The sequence below is a fragment of the Temnothorax longispinosus genome, chromosome 10, assembly GCF_030848805.1.
Source record: "Temnothorax longispinosus isolate EJ_2023e chromosome 10, Tlon_JGU_v1, whole genome shotgun sequence".
Taxonomy (NCBI): Eukaryota; Metazoa; Arthropoda; class Insecta; order Hymenoptera; family Formicidae; genus Temnothorax; species Temnothorax longispinosus.
The window spans coordinates 19,881,083-19,903,040 of NC_092367.1; the positions used below are offsets into that span (position 1 = coordinate 19,881,083).

At 44.3% G+C, this 21,958-nt stretch overlaps 3 protein-coding genes across 9 annotated transcripts; 2 read left to right on the forward strand and 1 right to left on the reverse strand.

The window, feature by feature from the left end:
• Positions 1-76: 76 nt before the first annotated feature.
• On the reverse strand, positions 77-2,439 carry LOC139820791 (golgin-45). Its single transcript, XM_071791322.1, has 6 exons — positions 2,205-2,439; positions 1,505-2,031; positions 1,221-1,420; positions 938-1,066; positions 639-864; positions 77-562 (listed from the first exon to the last, which is right to left on the reverse strand). Exons 1-6 carry the CDS (start codon positions 2,251-2,253, stop codon positions 398-400), a joined length of 1,296 nt encoding a protein of 431 aa, XP_071647423.1. The 5' UTR covers positions 2,254-2,439; the 3' UTR covers positions 77-397.
• A 552-nt stretch (positions 2,440-2,991) lies between these two features.
• On the forward strand, positions 2,992-5,370 carry Archease (protein archease). Its single transcript, XM_071791326.1, has 4 exons — positions 2,992-3,145; positions 3,380-3,404; positions 3,598-3,802; positions 4,217-5,370. The coding sequence occupies exons 1-4, from the start codon at positions 3,085-3,087 to the stop codon at positions 4,400-4,402; spliced, it is 477 nt and encodes a 158-aa protein (XP_071647427.1). The 5' UTR covers positions 2,992-3,084; the 3' UTR covers positions 4,403-5,370.
• A 436-nt stretch (positions 5,371-5,806) lies between these two features.
• LOC139820790 (transcription factor E2F5) lies at positions 5,807-21,958 on the forward strand. 7 transcript variants are annotated; one of them, XM_071791318.1, is made up of 8 exons: positions 5,807-7,137; positions 14,765-14,862; positions 14,958-15,115; positions 15,285-15,423; positions 15,506-15,719; positions 15,813-16,086; positions 16,232-16,586; positions 18,869-21,958. In XM_071791318.1, exons 2-8 carry the CDS (start codon positions 14,784-14,786, stop codon positions 18,991-18,993), a joined length of 1,344 nt encoding a protein of 447 aa, XP_071647419.1. In that variant the 5' UTR covers positions 5,807-7,137; positions 14,765-14,783; the 3' UTR covers positions 18,994-21,958. The 7 variants fall into 7 exon arrangements, with proteins under 7 accessions (XP_071647419.1, XP_071647416.1, XP_071647415.1 ...); XM_071791315.1 differs by lacking the exon at positions 5,807-7,137 and adding an exon at positions 7,689-8,556 and having other exon boundaries at positions 15,518-15,719; XM_071791314.1 differs by lacking the exon at positions 5,807-7,137 and adding an exon at positions 7,691-8,556.

The following is a 21,958-nucleotide window of genomic DNA, read 5'->3' on the forward strand; positions in this document are numbered from 1 at the left end:
CGCATCATAATTATTAACATTACAAACAACTTTTAATATTATCTAATCGATACTAAGAAATAAGTGACAAATACTATTGTTATATTTTAAGTAAATTACATAATTTATGTAAACAGAAAAAATGTGTTTATAAATATACAAAATTAATTAGGAAGTAAATAATAGTGAAACAATTACAAGATTCAGTTCTAGCCTACAGATGGATAAGAACAGACTGATCGTTAAATTAATGTACAGGTCTATGTAAACATTGTCTAAGGAACATAATAGTTTCATTAACTACGAAAGAAAAAAGATACAGTTACAATTTTTTAGTACCAGATTTGAAAAAATATTCGATATATATTTAGTATAAAAAAGGGTATTGTATGGAAGACATACAAAAGTGGAATTATTTTTAAATCTGTTTAATCTCGCCGCTGCAATGTGGGCAACATGCCATATTCTTCGCGTCGCATCGCGGAAGAAACATCTGTCCGCCGACCGCAACTGCCGCCCCCATTACTGCGGTACAGGCAACATCCTCTCTCCCGGTCATGGGTAATTTTTGATTCATTAGCAACTGCAATTTAGATATCAATTCGTTACGCCAAAATATTACATCTCGTAAGGAATTTATAAAGATCAAACAGTCCTACTTTCTCCGCGTTGTGCTCCGCGAGCGTTTTCATATCTAAACCGGTTATATTCAGCTCTTTCCGTAATTCTGAATCCGGGATCCCACTCAGGAGACTGACTCTTAGAATTTCCGCAAGTTGGCAACATCCTTGCGCGAGATCGACGATATTGGTGCTAGCCAATTCGTGTTTCTTCCCGGATGTTGTTCCTATGGAATCGAATTTCTCTCGTAGGATCGTGAGCATTCTGGAAAAGTAAAGATTGCTCGTCAGTTTGACAAAATTATATAAGCACAATGTATACTGCCTGCAAAATATACCTGTATGTTTTGAGCGACGTATCACGAATATTGTTATGTTCTTCTAGAAGCCGTTTTATACTTTCCTGCAGTTCTGTCGTTCTCTGGCAGAGTGCGGCTTTCCATCTCGCCAAATCCTCCACCATTAAGCTGTAACAAGCATCGTTTGGGAACAAATTAGAGTGGTATTATTACTATTTCTTTTTTATTAAATGCTTAACAAAAAAAAATGTAATAGATCTGATGCAAACCAAAAACAAAACTTGCAAAAATTCCGAGCGTCTCGGAAATGATTGTCAATTACCTACTAGCTAGAAATTTACTTCTCCAAACTTCACATTGGCCTGCCAGCCATTCTGTTTGTTCTTGATGCGTAGACAAATGTTGGGCTGAATTCAGGAGAGCTCTCGCAAGTTGCAATTTGTCCTCGGTTAATAGATGAACTCGTGTTTCCAGATCCTCTCCCACCGCAGCAACCAACAAATTTTTTAATTCTCCATTGACCTGTGTACGTATATATATATTTTTTGTAGGATAAATTAAATACTACGATAAATTTTGTTGTTAATATATATACAAATGTTTTACCTGTGCTTGAAACTTCAACTGAGTCTCAAGCTGATTGTTCTCTTCTTTCAACTTGCGGATCTCCATCTCGTATGCCTCTTTTTCACCGTTCCACCCGTCTTCTGATGTTTTTTCTTTGCCCTCTTTCAGCCTTGCGTCGCTGTCTTGGATCTTTATCGCAGCAATTTTCGCAGCTGTGGCATTTATGCCAGACTTCCTAGACAATTTTTTGTTCTTTTTTTCAAACGGCACTATCGGATTAACAGCTGCCTTATAAGGTTCGTACGGTACAAATTTTGGTTCTTTTGATTTCAAGGAGTGTAAGATACGCTTCCCTTGCTTCGCATTACTATTATATTTTGGCACGAGGTTTACTATTGTACCAATAGGAGTGACCGGAGCTGTCGATCCTAATTGCTTCAGGTTTGTGGGATGGTAAATAAGGGTGTCCCCCAGACGACTTCGGCTTTGCTTAATCTCGATCTTGTCCGTCGCATTCTCCATACCATCTCCTTGCGTTCGTTCGACACAACCCATCATATGAACATCTTGAAAGATAAAAAGTTATTGAGATATATAAAAGTTGCATCTGTATATCGCTATGATATGCGATCAAAATATTTTGAAAAATTTTGTTGTAAATTTCAACAATTTACTTTTAATTATTTAAATTTAAAACGACACGCAGTTTGTAACTCGCAATAAGATGGGCAGAACTAACCTGGCTGACAGTGAACGCTGTGTTTCTTGAGATTTGTAGAAGTATTCATGATTGGCAGTGTAAACAGTTATCGCGGATGTTTCGGTAATACGTTGTGTGTTCAATATTTACATTTTACGCGAATACGATATAATATAAATAGGTTTCTCATGTCGATGGTAACAGCATATGTTAAAAAAAGAAGGGAGGTTAGCACTAGTTAACGCTGACTGTCAATGCTGTCATTATCCCGTGACAGTGTTGGACGATGCTGTCCCCTGTTTCAAGAAAGTGGAAATCATTTTATATCAATAGTTGGTAATATTAATATACTTTTTTCCGGGCCCCAGTAATAATCATAAAAATGTGTCAATCATGGTTTTTAACACAGTAACGGTGATTGCAGTCACATTGGTGACTGTACGGTATTTTGATTTGCTCCGGTGGTTCACATATTAATTTCTTGTTTGCTAGATTGATATTATCTATCTCAACTTTCATCGGTCGATACGTCCGCGAATTTTTATAATAATGTATGTGTTCCCGAAATGAGAAATTTACAATCTTCAATTCTCCAATCAATCTTTTTCATAAATGACAAACACATGGTAGGATCAAATCCGGAACCTGCCGGTTCCGAATTTCCGCGTCGGCCGCTCTTTAATCCGTCCGCTGACGAACACCGATTCGAGCCACGTGTTTACTCCATTCGCGAAGCGGTAAGTGGCGTCACCTGACCGGCGTGAACTCACTTACGCGAACTACGTCGCCGTTGCTCGCGCGTCCTCGTTCTGACGGGTGGCGGGCGACGGGCGGGGCGGGCGGCGGGCTCCGTCAGTGAATCAGCTGATCGCCACGGTTACGTGTTACGTGGGAGAATCAGCTGTGCGCGACTACGGACATGGACAGCTCGGCCAGCTCGACGAACGAGAGTCTCGAGATACCGCCCGTCAAATACGAGTGTGAGTATCGATCGCGCGTTCTTTTCCTTGGCATCACCGTTTCGTTCGCTTTCCTCTCGGAAAGTATTTCTTCTCTGACGCAACGTACGCTTCGGCGCGTCCTCGCGCGACGGATCCTAACCTCCTCGCTTCGCGCGGCTGACGCAAAATTTCCTCCGGCGTACGACGCTGAATCTCTTCCGCAGCCTCGGTCCCTGGAAATGTTGACGGCTAAATCCACGTTTTCTGTTACAGATCTGGATCATACCGCGGACGTGCAGTAAGTATTTACATTCAGTTGCAGCGTTCAGACCGGCTCGTTTTGCAGGTTACTTCGCCGGCTAACCTAAAAGAGCGCCGCGAGAAATCGCGTACGGACGGATCGATGGACGTTGAAAAGCAATATCTCGTAAAACGTTACCTTACGACGGAGATCGGCTCGACGATCATCGAATTACCGATTTTGTCTTTAGATTGCACGCATGGGGCGACACCCTGGACGAGGCTTTCGAGCAATGCGCGATAGCCATGTTCAACTACATGACGGATCTGGAGCGCGTGGAGATGACGCAGGTGCATCACATCGAGGCCGACGGTGACGACATGGAGAGCCTGCTCTTCCACTTTCTCGACGAGCTCCTCTTCATGTTCAGCGCCGAGCCGTACATAGTCGCTAAGGTATAATCTCTCGGTTCTTGGTTGTAAATTATTGGAGTAGACGTATGTCGACAATTTACAGCAATAACGTCCATAACTTGATAACGTTATGGAATATATAATTATACGATCCATATGAACATTTTACACAAAATAATGAGTTGTTGCTTATTAAAAATCATTACTTCTTTAATATTTTACTCTCGCGCTTGGATTTATAAATAATACATATTAGAATGTAAATTTATTAATCAGTAATATATAATAGGATTAGGACTAATTTCATAATTGTGACAATAGTTTTTTCGTGAATTTGAAAACATGGTCAAGTAGTAGCTTTTGGTCGAATCGCGCGAACATCTTGAAACTTACCGCGTCCACATTCAAAGCCAAAGCCAAAGGTTAAAATCTCCGCACCTGTCTGTCTGTCACCAGAAAGTCAAGATTACCGAATTTGACCGGCAAGGGTTTAAAATCAAGGCAACCGCGTACGGCGAGGAGTTCGTGATTGGCAAGCACACGCAAGGCAGCGAGGTAAAGGCCATCACGTACTCGGCGATGCAGATCTACGAACGTCCGCGGGTGGATCGGCCCGAGATCTTCGTGATCATTGATATATGATACAACCCTCGTCCGCCGATCGCAATGCACACATACCTTAACGACATTTCGTTGTATAACTTTCTTACAACGCTCTAAAAACAGTGGCAGGGAGGAATAGGAAGGAAAAGGGGGATGACTTGGCTCGAACAAGGGGTGGGGATTAGAGGAAAAAGTAGGGGGAGGCGGCCGAAGGGCAAGAAGGGAAACCGTATGCCTCCCCTAAGGTCTACATAGGATGCGATCCTTTTGTATACTTGCCCCGTAGGGTTCAAATAAATACGTTACGAAGAATGCACCGGGCCTCCCTTCTTCTTGGCTCGACTTGACTCAGGTATGTAACAAGATTACCCGGATTCCCGGGAAAGCGCAAGGAAGAGGGATCTACTTTGACAGCCGTTTGTAAGAGGAAAGCGTACGACAGTTCTTATCGTTATCGTCACGTATTTTTGTACATATTTTTGTTATTTAACATTGCTAGTTGACAATCAAGTATAATCAATACATTAGACCTTTCTACTTTGGAATGGCTGTTTTCTTTGAACTACGTTTCTCCTTTAGAGTTGCTTTCTCACGTTTCTACACATTTCCCTCGCAGGGATCATGTGAGAAAGTGAGAAAAATATAGAAGATACCACATAAGTAAATTGACAGCAACATTTTGCGCGCGTCATAAAAAAAACTTAAAGTAGGGTGTTAACGTTTTTTAAATGTATATTTTTGACTAATACTTATATCACATATTTATACATGATTATACGTCTCACCTATCAGCAGTAAAATAAAAAACTGATTAATTTTGAATACTAGGCCATAAGTTTCCGCTAAATTTGACGTTGTTGGAAGGTGTGAGCACTTGATAGCGCGTCTTACTTCTTTTTATGTAACTACTAACTGTACAAGTGTCCAATAGAATTGTACATTCTATTGCATCTGAATTATCCAGTATGTGTGTATTTTTGTGACATAAAACAATTGGCGTTGAAACATTGAGGCATTCCCATCTCTTGAGAAACTAATATCGTCTAAAAAATATGAACATAACATAACATTATTTGCACGGAACCCCATATTTCCTGCGAAAGATACGCCATAGCGGAGCTCTCTGGCGAGATTTGTATTTCTCCTACGCGTCTGGTACGGATTCCGCGATCGGTAATTTAATCGAATAAAAAAATGCGACTTTTCGCCGGCGACAATATCATCCCCGTTTCCCCGTACAGTCACACCGTCCATCGATTTTCCCGTCTCGTTTTCGACGCGGCGACATTCTCGCGGGAGGGGCCCGCTCGCCTTCCACGCCGTGTGCCGCTAGCCGCTACATCCCTGCAGTCGAATGCCCCTCCATTCGCGAAGGAAGGGACGATCGTACGCGCCGAGTTTCGGGGCAAGACCAGGCAAGAAACGAGGGGCATCAGCGATCGCTGATCAGTGTCCGGCAGGATCGTCGAAAGCGCGGGTGCGCACGTACGCCGCTTGTACGGCTGTTGTCAAATTAATACGTCACTAAATTGCATAATTCGCGAGTGTCGTCTGCGTAACGCTGTCCGTTCTGTTGCCCCTCCGTCCCCCCCTGGATCCGCTCGCCGAGGCCGTTAGGCCCCGGATTAAAGGGACCCCGTCGGCGTTTAGGGAGACCGGAGAAAGAGAAAGAGAAAGGAAAAAAGGGCTACGAGGAAGGGGAAGGGAGGGGGAGAGAAAGAAGGAAAACGAGAGAGAGTGAGAGAGAGGACTAGAGGAGGCTCACTTTGTTCGCCAACACCCCCGAGCATGGCGGACCGGTATGGTAATAGTGCGCTCCGGAAACGCGGGAATGCCTGCGGGAGTGCCGATAGTGGATAACCCGGATAACCGGTGCCGCGCGACGTCGACGTGGACGTGGACGGGGAGAAGAGCGGCGGCCGCAGGGATATCTCTCGGTAACGGCGCTATCGCCGCCCGGATCCGCGGCGGAACCTCGACGGAGTAGCGGTCGGCGGGATTTTGGCGGGTAAATCGGACGGGCGACGCGAGACGCGAAGCGACCGCCGACGCTCAATGGGATGCCGGACGAGCCTTCTCGGCTGAGGACACCGAGGACTCTCGACGAGGCGCGATGACGCGCGTGAAACGGAACGGGACGCGCTCGTAATCCCGATAATAATTGCAGTTGACGTTCGCGGACGGTTATCGCGCGTCGCTCTCGTTAGAACGGGCATTCCCGCTGGCATCTCCTGCATATCTGCATCTTTGCTCGCGCGCGGGGATCCGCGGGTCGAGCGAATGTCGTGATACTCGGTGATACTCGTGATATCGTCTGGAGGAAAAGGCTCGGGCATATCGGGTGCGCGACGCGCGACAACGCGAAGCTAGTGGCGACGGCACGGCGCGGCGACGGGCGACGGTTTTGGCGCGCGTATTTTCAGCTGTCGCGCGCGACCGGCAGATGGCCGGTACCGCGGCACGCCGGCTCACGGACACGCCGACACGCACACCCACACGGACGATCGACCACCGCCACTAGTGCCGCGAGCCGCAACCAGTACGGCGAGGGTGCCGCCGTCCGGTCGGGCGGGCGCGCGCACTTATGAAAGGCGGCGAGGAACGACGCGCTGCCGCCGCGTAAACCAGCGTAAACGCGAAGCGAACGCGTCCGCTGCTCGAGTGTTCACCGCGGTCCGCGAAAGTGCCTTCCGCCCGTCCGAGTCTGCCTGAATCGTCGCGAGGGGCGCGCTCGCGCGCTGCTGAGGATAACTCCGAGAGCTGGGCTACTTCGGGTAAGTTTACGTCTCGCGGTGTCATCTTCAAGCGTCACCTATTCACCTATTCACCTGTCGGACGTCAAGTGAGAGCGGCAGAGAAAGAGAAAGAGAGATTTCTATCGATTACGAAACTTGTCGGTTTTCCCTTTCGAGGAAATCTTTCAAAGAAGCTTCAACAAGCTACGTCGCGAGACGTAGCGAGCGCACCATTATCACGACATCGTCAACGACGACGCGCGACTCGTTGACGTACACATTTGGAAGCGTCATCGTGCTCTCTCTCTCTTTCGCGCTCGCTCGCTCACTCTCTCGTTCGTCCGCGCGTACGCACGTTTAACGGCTAGGCGGCGCATGCGCGCCGCGCGCGAGCGAACGGCTGACACATTCACGCCGTCGCGCGTCCGCGCTTTTCCGCGGCCGCACATACACCATACACCATACACGCGCCGGCGGCGGCGCCGCGCGACACGACGCGACGCGACGCGACGCGAGTCGACGTTTGCGGTCTCGGTCTCGTATATACGCCGATACGCGCAGCTGGTGTCGCGGAGGGCCGGTACGTCTACGTACACCACCTCGCGCGCGCGAGAGAGAGGGGCCAGGGGCCTCCCCAGACATTCGTTCGCGAATATATACGCACGGACAGGGAACAGGGACACGCGGCTGTGGCTCTCCGCTCCGCTCTCTCTTTCTCTCCCTCGTTCCCTCTCTTGGGCTTCGCCGAGCAGTGAGCACCGGCGCGCGGCGCACGCGGCACACTCCGTGACTCCGTCCGTTCCTCGTCTCGTTGCCCGACGCGGCCAGTCGTGCCAGCGCGCCACGGAGTCCGTCTACACGGTTACACACTCGATCGGAAGAACCAACGAGCTGACCGATCTTCTCGCCCGGATCTTCCAGAACTCAGCCTCGTATGTGCACGCGCGACGCAACGAGACCCGCATAGGGAAAGAGAGAGAGGGAGAGAAGGTTCGTTTCTCCTCGCTCGCCGGCCTCCTGGCTTCTGGCCTGAGTCGAGTCGAACCGAGCCGAGAGCCGAGCATGCCGAGCATGCCGAGGCGGGGCTCGCTCTAACTCTAAGGTCCGAGCGAACGCGCCACGCCGTATTTTAGACGGTGAAAAACGGCCGAAACGTTTTCGATCCAGCGTATCTTTCTCGAACGACGGACGCCCTTCCGTTCCGTTACGCGAGGAGCCGCCTGCTCGCCTCTGGCTACCTGCTGCCTTGCTTGCGTCGACCCGCCTGTGCGTAGCCCGTAGCGTAACCGTGGCGGCGGCGGTGGCGGCGGCGGCGGTATCGGATCGCGCAGAAAATGGACACCGTACTCTAGCAGCAGCAGCAGCAGCAGCAGCAGCAGCAGCACGCTCGTAGAAACGGGCGGCCTCGAGAGAAAAAGAGGGACGCATGCCGGGAGAGAAAGAGGGAGAAATCGCTAAGTACGGCGATAGCATGTAAAACCGCAGCTCGACGACGACGACGACGACGACGACGACGTGGTCGAGGGAACGCAGGGAAAGGGTGAGATCGCGGGCGATAATCCGATCGGTACATCTCGAGTCTCGAGGCGATAGAGGCCCGACGAGGAAGGGCACGGGGACGTGCGCGTTTGGCAATTATTTGTCGTCATTGTCGTTCTCGGACATTCGTTCGCTCCGTCCGCCGGCAACGGTTTTGCCATCAGCCTCGCGGTGCTCTCGTGTGCCATATCTCTGTCGAGTGCCGCGGGAACGAGGGACCGGACCACCCGGACTGGGGGATGCCCGGCTCCGTCCGTCCTGTGACACGCGTCGCGCGCCGGGTGCTGGCCTGCTGAATCTTCTCCCGGAAAAGAGAGAGAGAGAGCGCGGGTCTCCGTCTCAAAATACTGTGCGGTGCGGCGCGGCGCAGCGCAGCGCACACGTTCGCAAGCAGCCAAGTAAGTAGAAAAAACCGGGAGCGAGCCGTGAGGAAGAGAGACGGAATGTCCGCGTAGCGGCGGTGGCGGTGGTGGTGGCGGCGTACGAGAGAGCGGCCCCGTATCTCTCCGCGCCGAGACTCGTTACTTCCGTCTCTCTTTCTCGCTCGAGATCGACGAGGATCGTCGTCATCGGAGGCGGCGTCGATCTCCGCGACTGTTAACGACTTCCCCAGCAGAAACGTGGCTTCACGCGCCCGGCGGCGGCGCCAACAGGTCAGCACCCGGTGCTCGCGCGACCCTTCCTCGACTCTCGACAGGTCTCGACTCGCCGGCTGCCGCGCCGCGCGCGCCGGTAGAAAGCATCAAGCATCGTGTCGTCGCTTCGGCTAAGACGCGCCGAGGAACGAGGAAGCATCCTCGGAGCAACGCAACGGAGCGCGCACGCTGCTCCTTTATGTCGTGCCGGTAGCGCACCTTACTAGCGATCGGCGGTGTCGTCTCGGCTCTTTAAACGAGTTCGCCGCGACGCGATGGTGCGCGTTTTCACGTACGCGCGCGTACGTGTGCTCGCGCCCGCGTGTGGGAGCGCGCGTATCTCTCCTCCGCTCCGCTCCGCTCCGGTCACCGGTGCCGCGACTGCCGCGACTGCCGCGTCCTGCCTAGCCGGCGTGCGTGTGCGTGCGTGAACGCGCGTCGGTGTGCACGAGGTCGTGACTTCGAGTCTCATTATTCGTCCGGTGATACGGCACTGGATCGAGTTTCTCGAGATTCCGCGAACGCTGGTCTCGATTGACGTAAGGGTGGCGCGAAGAGGGAAACGAGCCGATCAGCCGAGAAGGAGCGGTACGTCGCGTCGCGTCGTTGCGCGAGTGAAGGCAAGCTTGTTGAAGGTTCCTATGCGGTCGCTTTGCTTTTTCGCGCCTCCCCCCTCTCTCTCTCTTTTTCTTTTTTTTTCTTTTTTTATCTCTCTTCTAAATATCGGCATTTCTCGGACGCGGAAAAGCGAAACGAGCGGACCTCGAACGGACCTCGAATCTCGAAAACGTGCGAAAATTATCGAGGCGCGCGCGCGCGATGTTTGACAGCTCTGCCAATGGGGAGGCATCGTTTCCCCTCCGCTCGCGTGCCATTGGCCGTTATCGTCCCACGAGGAACGATAGCGCTTTTCCTCGGGGACCGGGGTCTCGCTCTTTCGAGAAGGAATCGAGAATTCTGACAATCGACGGCGCGAGAACGCCGGCGGCAACGCGTGGCCTTCGATCGATGCTAACAGCTGATTGCACGTTACGTCGAGCTAGAATCGTGGCACCGCTCGTCAGATTTTGATAAGAGAAGCGAGAGACGCGAAATAGAAAGAACTGAAGTTGCTAGAGTTGTCCAAAGTGCTATTGTTTTGTTTTACCATTCGCTTAATCGGCCAGTTAATTCTAAGACACTTTTTTTTTTACGTGGACTATATTATTCCGTTTTTCAGGTTTTCGGACATAACTGGAAAATGCAAATGTTCAAAATTTATGTGCCTGCCAATTATAAAATTGAATTTACTTGCTAAATTGCGAAATATAAACGTTTCACACAAAAAATTCCTGATACTAGCGGCTTAAAATTTTCATTGGGTCTCGTCCCTGTGTGCGGTCCCAGAATTTAGAAAAATAGAGATTAAGGGCAACTTTGTTCAAACTCCCGATTAATTTAACCAATTGATTGAAACGACAGAATTGTCTAAAGCAAAATTTCCAACTGTATATTTCATTTTGTTCTATACGTTATTAACAAAAAGTTATTCTATAATAATTCTATATAGATATTACTTGATAATCATTAATCACCGATTAAATTAATCGGGGCTAGTCGAAACCACCCTATAGGATATGGTTATGCTGGTGTCGATAGAGCTCACGACCTAAGACCTCTGCGAACGGAAGAACGAAATAATAAAGGGATAGGGAGACAGAGAGAGAGAGAGAGAGAGAGAGAGAGAGAGAGAGAGGGTCTGCCTCGTCACATCTGGCCGCCTGAAGCCTCGTGCACACGAGACACATTGCGCATTCGTTTGCATCCTCGCACAGCGCACGTCTCGTGGACGCCCGCCGCCGCCATCGTCGTGGTATAGCGGCGGCGTTTCCTGTCTTCGACGCACTGAGGACCCGGCGTTAGTACCACGTTGCGCCCGGTTGCGAACATACGGAGCAAAATCGTGAAATCGCTTTGACGCCGGTTGTTAGTAATAATCCTCGAGCTTGTTAATCCCCGAGTAAGTGATCGAATAGGCTTTTCGTTCGCAAACACGCGAGAACACGTTTCCGGGATCGTCGTTAGTGAGAATCGTCGATTCGCCAACCACGTGCCCAGGTAGGAAGCACATGTCATTTTGACGTCAATTTACGTCAAAATGACATGTGCTTTCTACCTGGTTGATTCGACGGGCCATCCCCGCGAGCGACCAATCGGTGGACGGGAAGGCAAAAATCGAGCGATCTCATCCTCCACGTCCGAGATAAAGATAAGAAATGAACAAATAGCTCGATGTTGTCGACGTCGTCGCCTGTTAAAGAAGCAGTTGTTTTTCAATCGATGCTGCATTAATTTTGCATCGAGTGCAGCCGATGTGCCGTGTGATACTTCTCGTACATGGTTTACCGAGATAACGGCTGACCAATCAATGACGTTGTGCATTGCTCCCAACCTTCCAGGCACAAATTGTGACGCTATTCGTCTCGGGAGATCCCAATAACTCTCACTAGCTGGTTGTGTACCCGGCAGAAGACGCGAGCTGCGAGTAGCGTTAGCTTTTTTTTTTATTGACGCTGTAACATCAATTCTAAATTTTTTTTTCTAGATTTACATCCGTTTGCATTTTGGGATATCCTAATGAAACTGAATATACGTTCCTTTGCAACGTTATTGAATGATTTTAAAATTTCATACAGTCTCTAATGTTATCAAGCTCTAAGTTATATTTATCACGTATAGAATTATATAAATAATAAACGAGAAATATATCGAAAGCTTAATCGATCTCTGTCCAAAGAGGAATAGATCTAAACAATTGTATTTACATCTATGTGGCGTTATTCCAAAACGCTACAAAAATGTTCTATGATCGGAGTTGGATAAGTCACAAGTACAGAATAGGATATTTTCGAGACGCGAGCGTCCGTCTCTTTAAATCGCACCCGGAACGATCGGCTTGTCCCGGAATGCTTGTTCTTTTTTTTTCTTTTTTCTAAAATACCCCGGCCCGAGCGCACCATGGGTCCGTTCTCGGACGCATACCAACCAAGCCTTTGCCGTGCGAGGCCCTTAAGTTAGCTCATTCGATTTTGAAATCATCTTACGATATAATATTCTTAACTTACTTACTTCTCTCCTTTGATTACTTCTAGATATCTCTTTTCTTCTCCGATGATCTTTCGATCAAACATAGGTAACAATTAAGCAATGAAATATAAAATAACACGCAAATCAAAGTAATTTACTGTCTTTCGATGTAAAAATAAGAAATCATTTCTTTGGATTATTCATTTTTGAGATCAAGCAATTTTCTATTTCTTTCGCAGAATAGCTTGCAAGAGTAAAGAACTATTTATACATTTGATACATCTATTTTCATATGATCATTACTTTTTCCAAATTCGTTGAATTTCGCTTCCTTAGGTACTTGATTGCAATAGTAACAATCGAGTTATCGACGAGGGGGAGAATAGTTTCGCTGATTGCGCTCCTGTGAGTATCTCGAGTTCGCTGAAAATGCGGCTTGAGAACCGCTGCGTCGTAGAACACAGAGACGCGAACGTGTTTGCATTCGATGAAGAGCCTTATACAACTGACTACGATTTTCGCTTGTCAGAGTACCTACGGACTCATTGGCGGACTGCGGAGACGAATCTAAAGTTTATGTCGAGTATACATATCGCGATTGTAGACCAAGCGCGAAGAAGCCGCTATATAATATCTTAATTTTAAAATCATGTGCTATCTTTATCGCGTTAGATTCCAACTCGCGTAGATAAACATCTCGCGGAATCTTGCGAGATCTACCGATGCGACATTTACGTACGTTTATACCGTCGCGACGTCGAGAGACACACTTAGGCGAGAAATGACTTTCGAGAACGTAATCTTCTTATTTATAGCTTCTGATGGATATAAACGGCGCGTCACGTGTAGATGCTTCGGTTGACACACGACGAACCAATCTGAAAAGTACCATTCCGCGCGAACGTGCCTTATCCCTCGAGCCTCGAGAAAATTTATAATTTATACAATTATACGCCGCACCTATCTTAGTAAATGCGCGCGAATCTTATTTTTAGGCTGGGCGAAAGATATAACTGCCTAATTGCACAGCTGGGGCCGCTGGCGGGAGTTGAAAGTGCGAGATCTTGATTAGGTATCGACGATTAAAACGACACCAAATATTTCGATAATGATGGAACAAATGTTGCTTTCGTGCCTTTTAAAAGATAACGACAGAGGCGATCAGCTGTGCTGGCATTTCAATAAGCCGCGGACAGACGAAAATTGTTATATTTGAAATTTTTAAACGCCCGATTGAGAGAAGATTTTTCTTCGCGTCATCTCCTCTTTTTCTATTGTATGTCCCATTTCCCCTTTCGCTCTCGAAATTTGACACGTATACGTAAACCCCGGACGTCTTCAAGTTCAATTTCATCTTATCTATTAGTTTCTCCGGTTCTACTTTATCCGATCTCTTTCCTCGCTCTTCAAGTTCCACGTACATTTCGAATTTAACGGAGCTATTCCGGCTCTTCCTCGCGTTTCTTCTCGGAATCGAATTTTCTCCAACTCGCGTCGCGTCGCGTTCCTCCCCTGCCGGCCCTGGCTCCTCGCAGCTCGCACGCTCGCAGCCGCCACTTTCATTGGACTCGCGAGTCTCGTGCGCGTCCGACCTAAAGCACGGCGCCGCGCAATCCGATCGCGCCTTCCGCCAAAGACGGGCGGACGGCGCGGTTCGCGGCGCGAGAGGGAGAAGAGAGATGCTAATACTGCACACGTAGCATTGCTTGATCGCGTCGTCCTTATTATTTCCGTATTGCCCGTGGTGTGAACGCGCTCGCGCTCGCGCTCGCGCACGTGTACGCACACGGTCGGTCGGTCGTCGCTTTTACGCCCGCCGTCCGGTACGCGGACAGGTCGCCCATCCGTCGACGACGCGGGCGGCGCGTCTTTTTTTTCCCCTCCACCCGCCTCCCCCGCCGTAGGGAGCCGGAGAAGCGAAAAACCTTGGGATTTAAAAATGACACTCGCTGCCGCTGCCGCGGTCGCGGCCGCACGTGTGACGCGCGCGCGCGCGCGCGCTCGCTCGCGGCGAGCAGCACTCGACAGCGGTTAACGGCCGAAAATGCGGCCGTGTGCTTAGAAATAGGTCCGTGCGCCGCCGTTAATCGGCGATTCTTTCCCCGCGTGTCGAACGTCGAATGGCCGGTATAGCGACGCGATCGCGAGTCGCGCGGCAGGAAACCTAGAAACCTTTCGCGTACGGGAAACTTATTGTTAGCTCGCGTGCTCCGCTCGTGGACCGCAGATCTTGCGATCTCGTCGAAATGCCCGGTCGCGTCGATCTGTTGCATCTCGCGTTGTTGAGGGTACATTATATCGGTATAGTTTTTTTTTTTTTTTAAGATTGTCAATATTATGGCGTTTCAAGCAGCATGATTATTTAATTAGAAGGTAATTGATGTGTGGCTTTGTAATTTGACAGTTTCACGTGTGCCTCATTTCAGACACAATCGCATTACCAGGATGCCTCGGGTAAGGAGACAAGTGATCCTGGAGGATCCAGCCAGGCCGGTTACTCCGGACATGGTGGAAACAAAGTTGTGTGAGTTGCACTTGAAGAGATAATCCAAGTCTCGCGTTATTTTGTCATTGTTAACTCCCCCCTCAGATTAGCTCACTCGAATCATCTTTTTACAGTAAAGACCGAGTTCCTGGATGACGGTTCTTTGGATGAGATCCAACCTTCAAAAGTGGCGGAAGAAACACCGAGCCCTCACTTACAGGATCATCAGTACGGACAAACGCCTTGTTATCAAATAGCGAGAAAACCCACGCAACCACCACCAAGAGCTGAGGTAAAATGATTGATGAGTGATGATGGTAAATTGATGCTGAGGTAAAATTTCTATAGTAATCAGATTTCTTACAGTAATCTTAATGTGTCTACAAATCTCAATATTGATATGTGCAAAGAGATTAAATAAGCATGCCATCGACCAATCAAAGCTCTTCTCTTCTTGTCAGATATCAGTTCAAGCGGTAAAAAGAAGACTGAATTTGGAGGTAGGGACAACTGGCCCCAGCCAGTCTGCCTTCAAAGCACCCAGAGGTAAACGCAGAAGATCCGGCTCGAATTCTTTAGCCGGTCATACACCTACCAAAAGTAAATGTCTTTTCCGCTCTATGACCTTTTCCCTGCTTTCTTCGCGTGTCATCCAAGGAAAAAATCGTTTATTGTATTGCAGGTAAAACTGTAGAGAGGACACGATATGACACGTCTTTGAGTTTGCTCACAAAGAAGTTCATTCACTTAGTCGAGAGCAGTCAGGATGGTGTGGTGGACTTGAATGTAGCGTCAGAGAAGTTGGAGGTACAAAAACGTCGTATATACGACATTACTAATGTTTTAGAGGGCATCGGTATCTTAGAGAAGAAAAGTAAAAACAATATCCAGTGGAAGTACGTTATCTCCTAGTATATCATACAGTTTATCGTCTATTCTGCATCGATATAATCGTAGATTACACTCGAGACGTTAATTGCTTGTTATAGAGGCGGTCAATTACCGAACAATCGGAACGATATCGCTAATCTGAGAAGGGAGGTCGCGGATTTGGAAGCTAAAGAGAACACCTTGGATCGACTGATCCACGGTGCCGATAAGAATCTTCGCGAACTCTGCGCGGACAGACAATACGCTTATGTGACGTATCATGATTTACGTTCAGTCTCAATGTACAAAGAACAAGTTATTATGGCTGTGAAGGCCCCGCCGGAAGCTACACTCCATGTCCCGCAACCGATCAATAACTTCGGTCAACAAAAGGTAAAATAGTAGTATAATTTGATATTATTTATACATATTGTTACGTTCCACGTGCTTTCTAACGTTAAGATAAAAATATTATTTTGTATTCTCTGATCAAAGATATTTACCGTGCATTGTATTCCAATCGTATCAATATTTTTAGCTTCAAATGCACATGAGGTCGGAAAACGGAGAAATAGGTGTGTTTCTGTGTCCTGAGGATTCCACAGTCAAAACGTTACCCTATCCCGGGTACGCGACAACGCAATCTGTGCCTCAATCAAAAGAATCCGATTTATCTTGTTTGCCTCCTGAATTGTTGGTTAATCGAGAAAGCGACGAGCAAATCGAGCCAGTACCTTCCGACGAGAGTTTCATAAATACTCGTCTATGTACCCCCGTAACTACAGTTACCAGTATAACAAGCATGAAGGACGCGTTCTTATGCGAATCCGATGATTATGGACCAATGGGCGGTGGTAAATTCCAACTCCAAACAGAGGACCAAATCAGCTCAGGTAAGATTTAGAAGGAAATAATGCTTGTGTGCTTTTTCTTTTTCTCGAAAAAAGCTTTCTTCGTATTTTATACTAATGGATTTACTAAAAGTAATGAAATTGAAAATGCTTAAACTAATTTTAAAGGAATGAAGTAGGGAAAACATATTTAATTTTTAAGGTAGGCTTTTTCCAGTAAATTATTAGTATCTTCTGTTTGCTTTTGTCTATATTTTTGCGAAATTTATGTATTTTATTTCGTACAAGGAAACTATTTGTCAAATTTTTAATTTTATAAATTTTGTGTTCTTTTCATTTATATTTTAACATGTGCCGAATATTCTCATAGATTATGCAATTGGATCATGTGAAACTGTAAATTAAGATGCAAATTTAAATATATCAGATTAAATGATTTGTTATAAAACAAATGTTATCAGAATTGAAAAATTATAAATTACTTCTTTCTTGTTGTCATATATATCAATATTTTTTTCGCAAAATCTAATACTGTATTACTTTGTAAATATAATATTTTATTTCTTTTTATTTAAAATATATTCATACTTCTGATATGTCAAATATCGAAAGAATAACATTATTCAATTATGTGATAATACGTTCTTTTATAATTGGCATTAAGAATTCTATTTTCTTACTGTAATTATATTGAATTATGATGTCGGAAATAAAGCGAGAAATCTTTTTTTCTTCTTTTTACTATATGTTAAATTATAATAAATATAATAAATTAATTTTTTTTTATTTACATGTTGCTTGATGCATTTTTGATAAGATACAGATTGATTGAATATACCAAAGGCTTTTTCCCATTTATAGATTAATAAATAGCTGTAATTTTTTATTAACTGTCAAAACTTATTTTCACAAAAAATTCGAGATAGATGCAGCTTAAATTACACATGCATTTATTAATTGAGAAGAGACTTTCTAATATTTCATTTAAACGTATAGTATAAAAAAACAAGATTCTCTTGATTTCTCGCCGCGCATATTCATAATTTAATTTTTTTGTTGAGATTTTAATATATTGCTATACCAATTATCTTGTGTATTTTGTACATTCTTTTTTTACTTAATTTTTTCTTGCTTTAATTGCGCAATATTTCTAATGCTTCATTTAGTTTAATGCTTTACGCTTTGTATATGTACAGTTGTATTCCTTTTTTTTAAAATAAAGTATTAAAAAATTTTTTTGCCTCTGTGTTACTAAAATAAACTCCGACGTTTACTGGACGTTCTTTTCATATTGAAAGCATATTGAAACTTGCAAAACAGATATTACGTATGTGAGATAATTATCTTGCAATTGTTGAATTACATCCTTTTTCATTCGAAAAGAACGTGTTGCATGTTACAATTTAATAATCACTTGTGGACAAATATTATTCAAAAGAAAGGCAGTGGAAGTTAAATGTTTTCATGTAACTTAATGACCCATATTACCTTTCTTTTGAATATTTCACTGCCTTTTCACCAATGGATGATGGCCGTACCCTGATGGAGCTCTGGCTGTGACTTGTGTGTTAAAATTATCAAAATCACATCACAGGCAGAGTTCTAGTTAGGTAACGGTTTCAAACAGCAAAGCTCGTGTCGTGCGAAGGTACGTTCACTTATACTAATTATTGGCCTCTATTATGTTTTATTTAATGTTACCGCGTTAATATTATCACGTAATACATGGATACAAGATGTTTCCATAAAAAAAATCTTTTCATTATAATTATCTCTGAAAATTCTTGGAAGGGGAACATATATGTAATTTGGAAATTGATGTAATCGACCCGAATTTTGCAGCACTTTACTTTGATTCCACAAATAGCTATTTTACACGACTAAACGATCTATTACAAAAACATTATCACGTTGTTATTTTCAAAACTTATTTAATAAAAGCTTATAAGCGTATATTTAGCAAACTGCTCTTAACATGTAATTCTAAAAACTAACAACATGCATTAATTGTGCTCTTTAACGCTTCCTAACTGATTGCAAATTTTTTAAATAAAATTTATAAAATAAAAAGTGCTTGTGGTGCATCACAAGAAAACTAAAGTAAATTACATGATCTGCATTACTGATATATATTTCTTAATAATGTGTAACTATGAATCCGTCTGTAATATGTGATTCATTTAAATATTGAAAAGTCTTTATTTATACATAATCAAAAGCTTTCAGAATTATTCTTTCAAATAATTGTTTGCAAGCAATCTAATGAAAATGAGGCTAGATTTGATATTATAGCAAGTTCATCATTCGTCTTACTTTTGTTGCAGATCTGAGTATTCTCGATTTTGGAGAACAACTACTGACTTTGGAACCGCCTCTCTCCGAAAACGACTACTCGTTCTCGTTAGGCACCGAGGAGGGTCTTTCGGATCTCTTCGATTTTAATATTTAGAAATATCAACCGCTTATTGCACGGGCGTTCGTGTCTTTTTGGGCTGTTCCTCAAACAGACAGAATTGCTTCGTCAGTTTTACAATGCGCCTTCGCAGTGGTGGTTGACAGTTTCGTTCCGCACGTCGATCTTCGTGAGGAAGAGCGAGCATACAAAGACCTTTTTGTTTATTTACTGTCTCTTCAAGCACGCAATTTTCTACCTGGAATTTGTTTTCCGCATTTTTTGTACTTATAAGACGTCACGCTTAAAAGAATAGCTATAAGATAATCAAGACACACCAGAGGCAATTTTAAATTTTACTCTACAGAAACCAAAGACAGATTGTATAAATTGCACTATATAATGCATTATATTTTTCCGTAAAATAATTTTACACTAGCCAATCCATTATTATCTGTTTCAGATAAAAATTCTAAAGGAATGCTATTGATTTGATTGCGCCAAAATATTTTAATCGTACCATTTTAATTTCTTATTGGATCACAAACTCTGAATGTGAAGAAGCCAAACCGCGAGGCACAGGATAAACATATCACAATATTGTTAATGCGTGCTTCCGGCATGGTCTGCGTTGATCGCGTTCGCGGAATGGATTGCGAAGACATTAGACAAAGAGATAGGAGAGGAAAGAGAGTGTATGTATGCATGTGTGTGTATCTATGTTTGTCGTGTGCATGTGTGCAAGGAAGAAAGGGAAAGAAGAAGGAAGAAAGGTTGAAGAGCGAAGGCGCTTTTTCGTGCAATCTGTAATAATATTGTAAATTGAGCTAAGAGATAGAAGAAAGAATGTATTTGGGAATTCAGAGAGAGGACAGACTGTACTCGTGTCGGACAACGATCTGATTGCTTTTCGTAGTTGTCCAACTGTAAAATGAATGAGACGGTTAATGTCATCGAATTCTTTCTGATATAAGGTTTTGTTTGACGGAGAGGAGAGGGAGAGGAGAGAGACGAGATTGCGAGAATTATTCCGTACGCTCGCGCGCGCGAGAAACGACTGTGTGCGTATTATCGGGACTTGGATCTTCTAAGTTAAATATGCAACAGTAGAATCCATCGTTCTCCCTCCGGACGATATTTTTTTAAATAACGGATACATATTGCCTTGTTAATAAATTCGACAGTATGGTAGTCTTATTTCGCGTGCTTTTGTAACTCCGACCGGTCGAATGACAAATCAAGATAAATAAACGTCGTTTTCCGTTTTAAATATATTATTTTATTCCTCGTTATTCATTGAAAGGGAAATGGAACGCGATGACCACTAATCGTTTTATGATGATTATGTTACTAGCCGGTTTTAGAAGGAGTCACACGCTGATCAGCTTTTTATCGATGTCACGAAGACGAACGTAGAAAAGTCAAAACCGTACATATGTATGTACAGTGGCGAAAACGAGTGAAAGATCTTAGACTATATTGTCATATTTAAATGCGTATTTAATCCCAATTCGCAATCGATCATATTGTCTAAGATCCTAAGATTTAAGACGCAGTACTATTCTGGACTTGATCACGGGATTTTTTTTAAAGAGAGTTTCTTGCCGGTGAACTTGGATACTGTCGAGTAACGCGGTGCTGGAATTGTTTTATCGAGCGAGATTCGTGTAGAGATACCTCTTCTTGTTCCTCGAGATCTCAAGGATACACTGGAAAAAATTGTCTGGAAGTCCCTCAAGGATGTACCCTAACGTACAACTTAGTGTACGTCCAAAGCCATAGTGCCTACAAAATAATGATCATACCCTTCTGCAATTGTAAATACTTAACAAAACAATTATACAAGTGTAAGCTCGCATCATAAATATACGTATGTATACATTACATACACCCCTCACACATACATACGCGCACATATATATGTGTGTGTGTAAAAAATATAACAAATGAATAGACACTGCGAATATTTCGTTATATGTAATTATCATAAAAAATACGGATTAGTTACTTTTAATATTATTAATATTATTAATTATTGAAGCACTTTAAACGAAACAAAATATTAGTTTATAATTTCATTTATATACGTATGTATATATACACATATATACGTGTACATGTATGTGTACATGTAGTGTGTATTTACATTTATAGCGAAGAAACGTTGTGCAGGATAACGAAATTGACTGTTGCATTAAATTCATATTAAAACGATTTGAAATATCTTAATAACTATAATAAATTATTAATTTATTGTATGTGGCATTTGTACGATTTACGATATACGATAATTCCATAGGACTTAATTTTTTTAGAGGATTTAGAATATATATAGACAATTAACGCGCAGCTGTAACATTTTCTTTATTGGATTAGATTATTTTTCGAAATGTCTCAATAGAGTCGGTATATAACACGTATTGTTACAGATGTTCTGAAAATAATTGTGCTTGAAAATGAAGGCTCCGTAACGATGTGATTTAATCAACATTGCAATTGAAGATTGTTACTTTGCACAATGTTCGGCGCGCTCCCGTTCGCGACAGCCGGGAGGAATTGTATTAATCCTGTTTTCATTTTCCACTAGCCGGCATCGAGCGCTTTTTTTATATGGCCACGAGAAGACAATGAGAGCATAGACAAGTGGAGCATTGAATATGAAAGTGAGTGAGAGAGAAAGAGAGAAAAAGAGAGTATGAGTGTGTGAAAGAAAGATTATTAGTTCGCCATCGTGAGTAGGGTAGATTTTGCGACAACGCGTTTACGTATACGCGCTTCTTTCGATCGGTATGTTTGAGAGACTGTACGAAATTGATAGCAAACACGATTAAATCCTGGTCGATCATCGTAAAGAGAAGAAATAGAAATTGAAAAGCCAAAAAGAGGAATAAAAGAAAGAATCGAACGATGTATTATTACGACGAATGAACATTTTGTCACGTTTTAATGGGTCCGGCCCGCTAAAAGAACACCGCAGAGAAGAAAGTTGCAAAATATAATCTTATGTAACATCGTACAGAAA

Bases quoted from the DNA above. Each gene is read 5' to 3' on its own strand.
- LOC139820791 (XM_071791322.1), bottom strand. From the start codon at position 2,253: ATGAATACTTCTACAAATCTCAAGAAACACAGCGTTCACTGTCAGCCA. The intron at 2,032-2,204 runs GTTAGTTCTGCC...TTATCTTTCAAG, and splicing joins CAGCGTTCACTGTCAGCCAG to ATGTTCATATGATGGGTTGT. The intron at 1,421-1,504 runs GTAAAACATTTG...ATACGTACACAG, and splicing joins AGTTGAAGTTTCAAGCACAG to GTCAATGGAGAATTAAAAAA.
- Archease (XM_071791326.1), top strand. From the start codon at position 3,085: ATGGACAGCTCGGCCAGCTCGACGAACGAGAGTCTCGAGATACCGCCC. The intron at 3,146-3,379 runs GTGAGTATCGAT...TTTCTGTTACAG, and splicing joins ACCGCCCGTCAAATACGAGT to ATCTGGATCATACCGCGGAC. The intron at 3,405-3,597 runs GTAAGTATTTAC...TTTTGTCTTTAG, and splicing joins GATCATACCGCGGACGTGCA to ATTGCACGCATGGGGCGACA.
- LOC139820790 (XM_071791314.1), top strand. From the start codon at position 8,525: ATGCCGGGAGAGAAAGAGGGAGAAATCGCTAA. The intron at 15,116-15,284 runs GTAAAATGATTG...TCTTCTTGTCAG, and splicing joins AACCACCACCAAGAGCTGAG to ATATCAGTTCAAGCGGTAAA. The intron at 15,720-15,812 runs GTACGTTATCTC...TGCTTGTTATAG, and splicing joins AAAAACAATATCCAGTGGAA to AGGCGGTCAATTACCGAACA.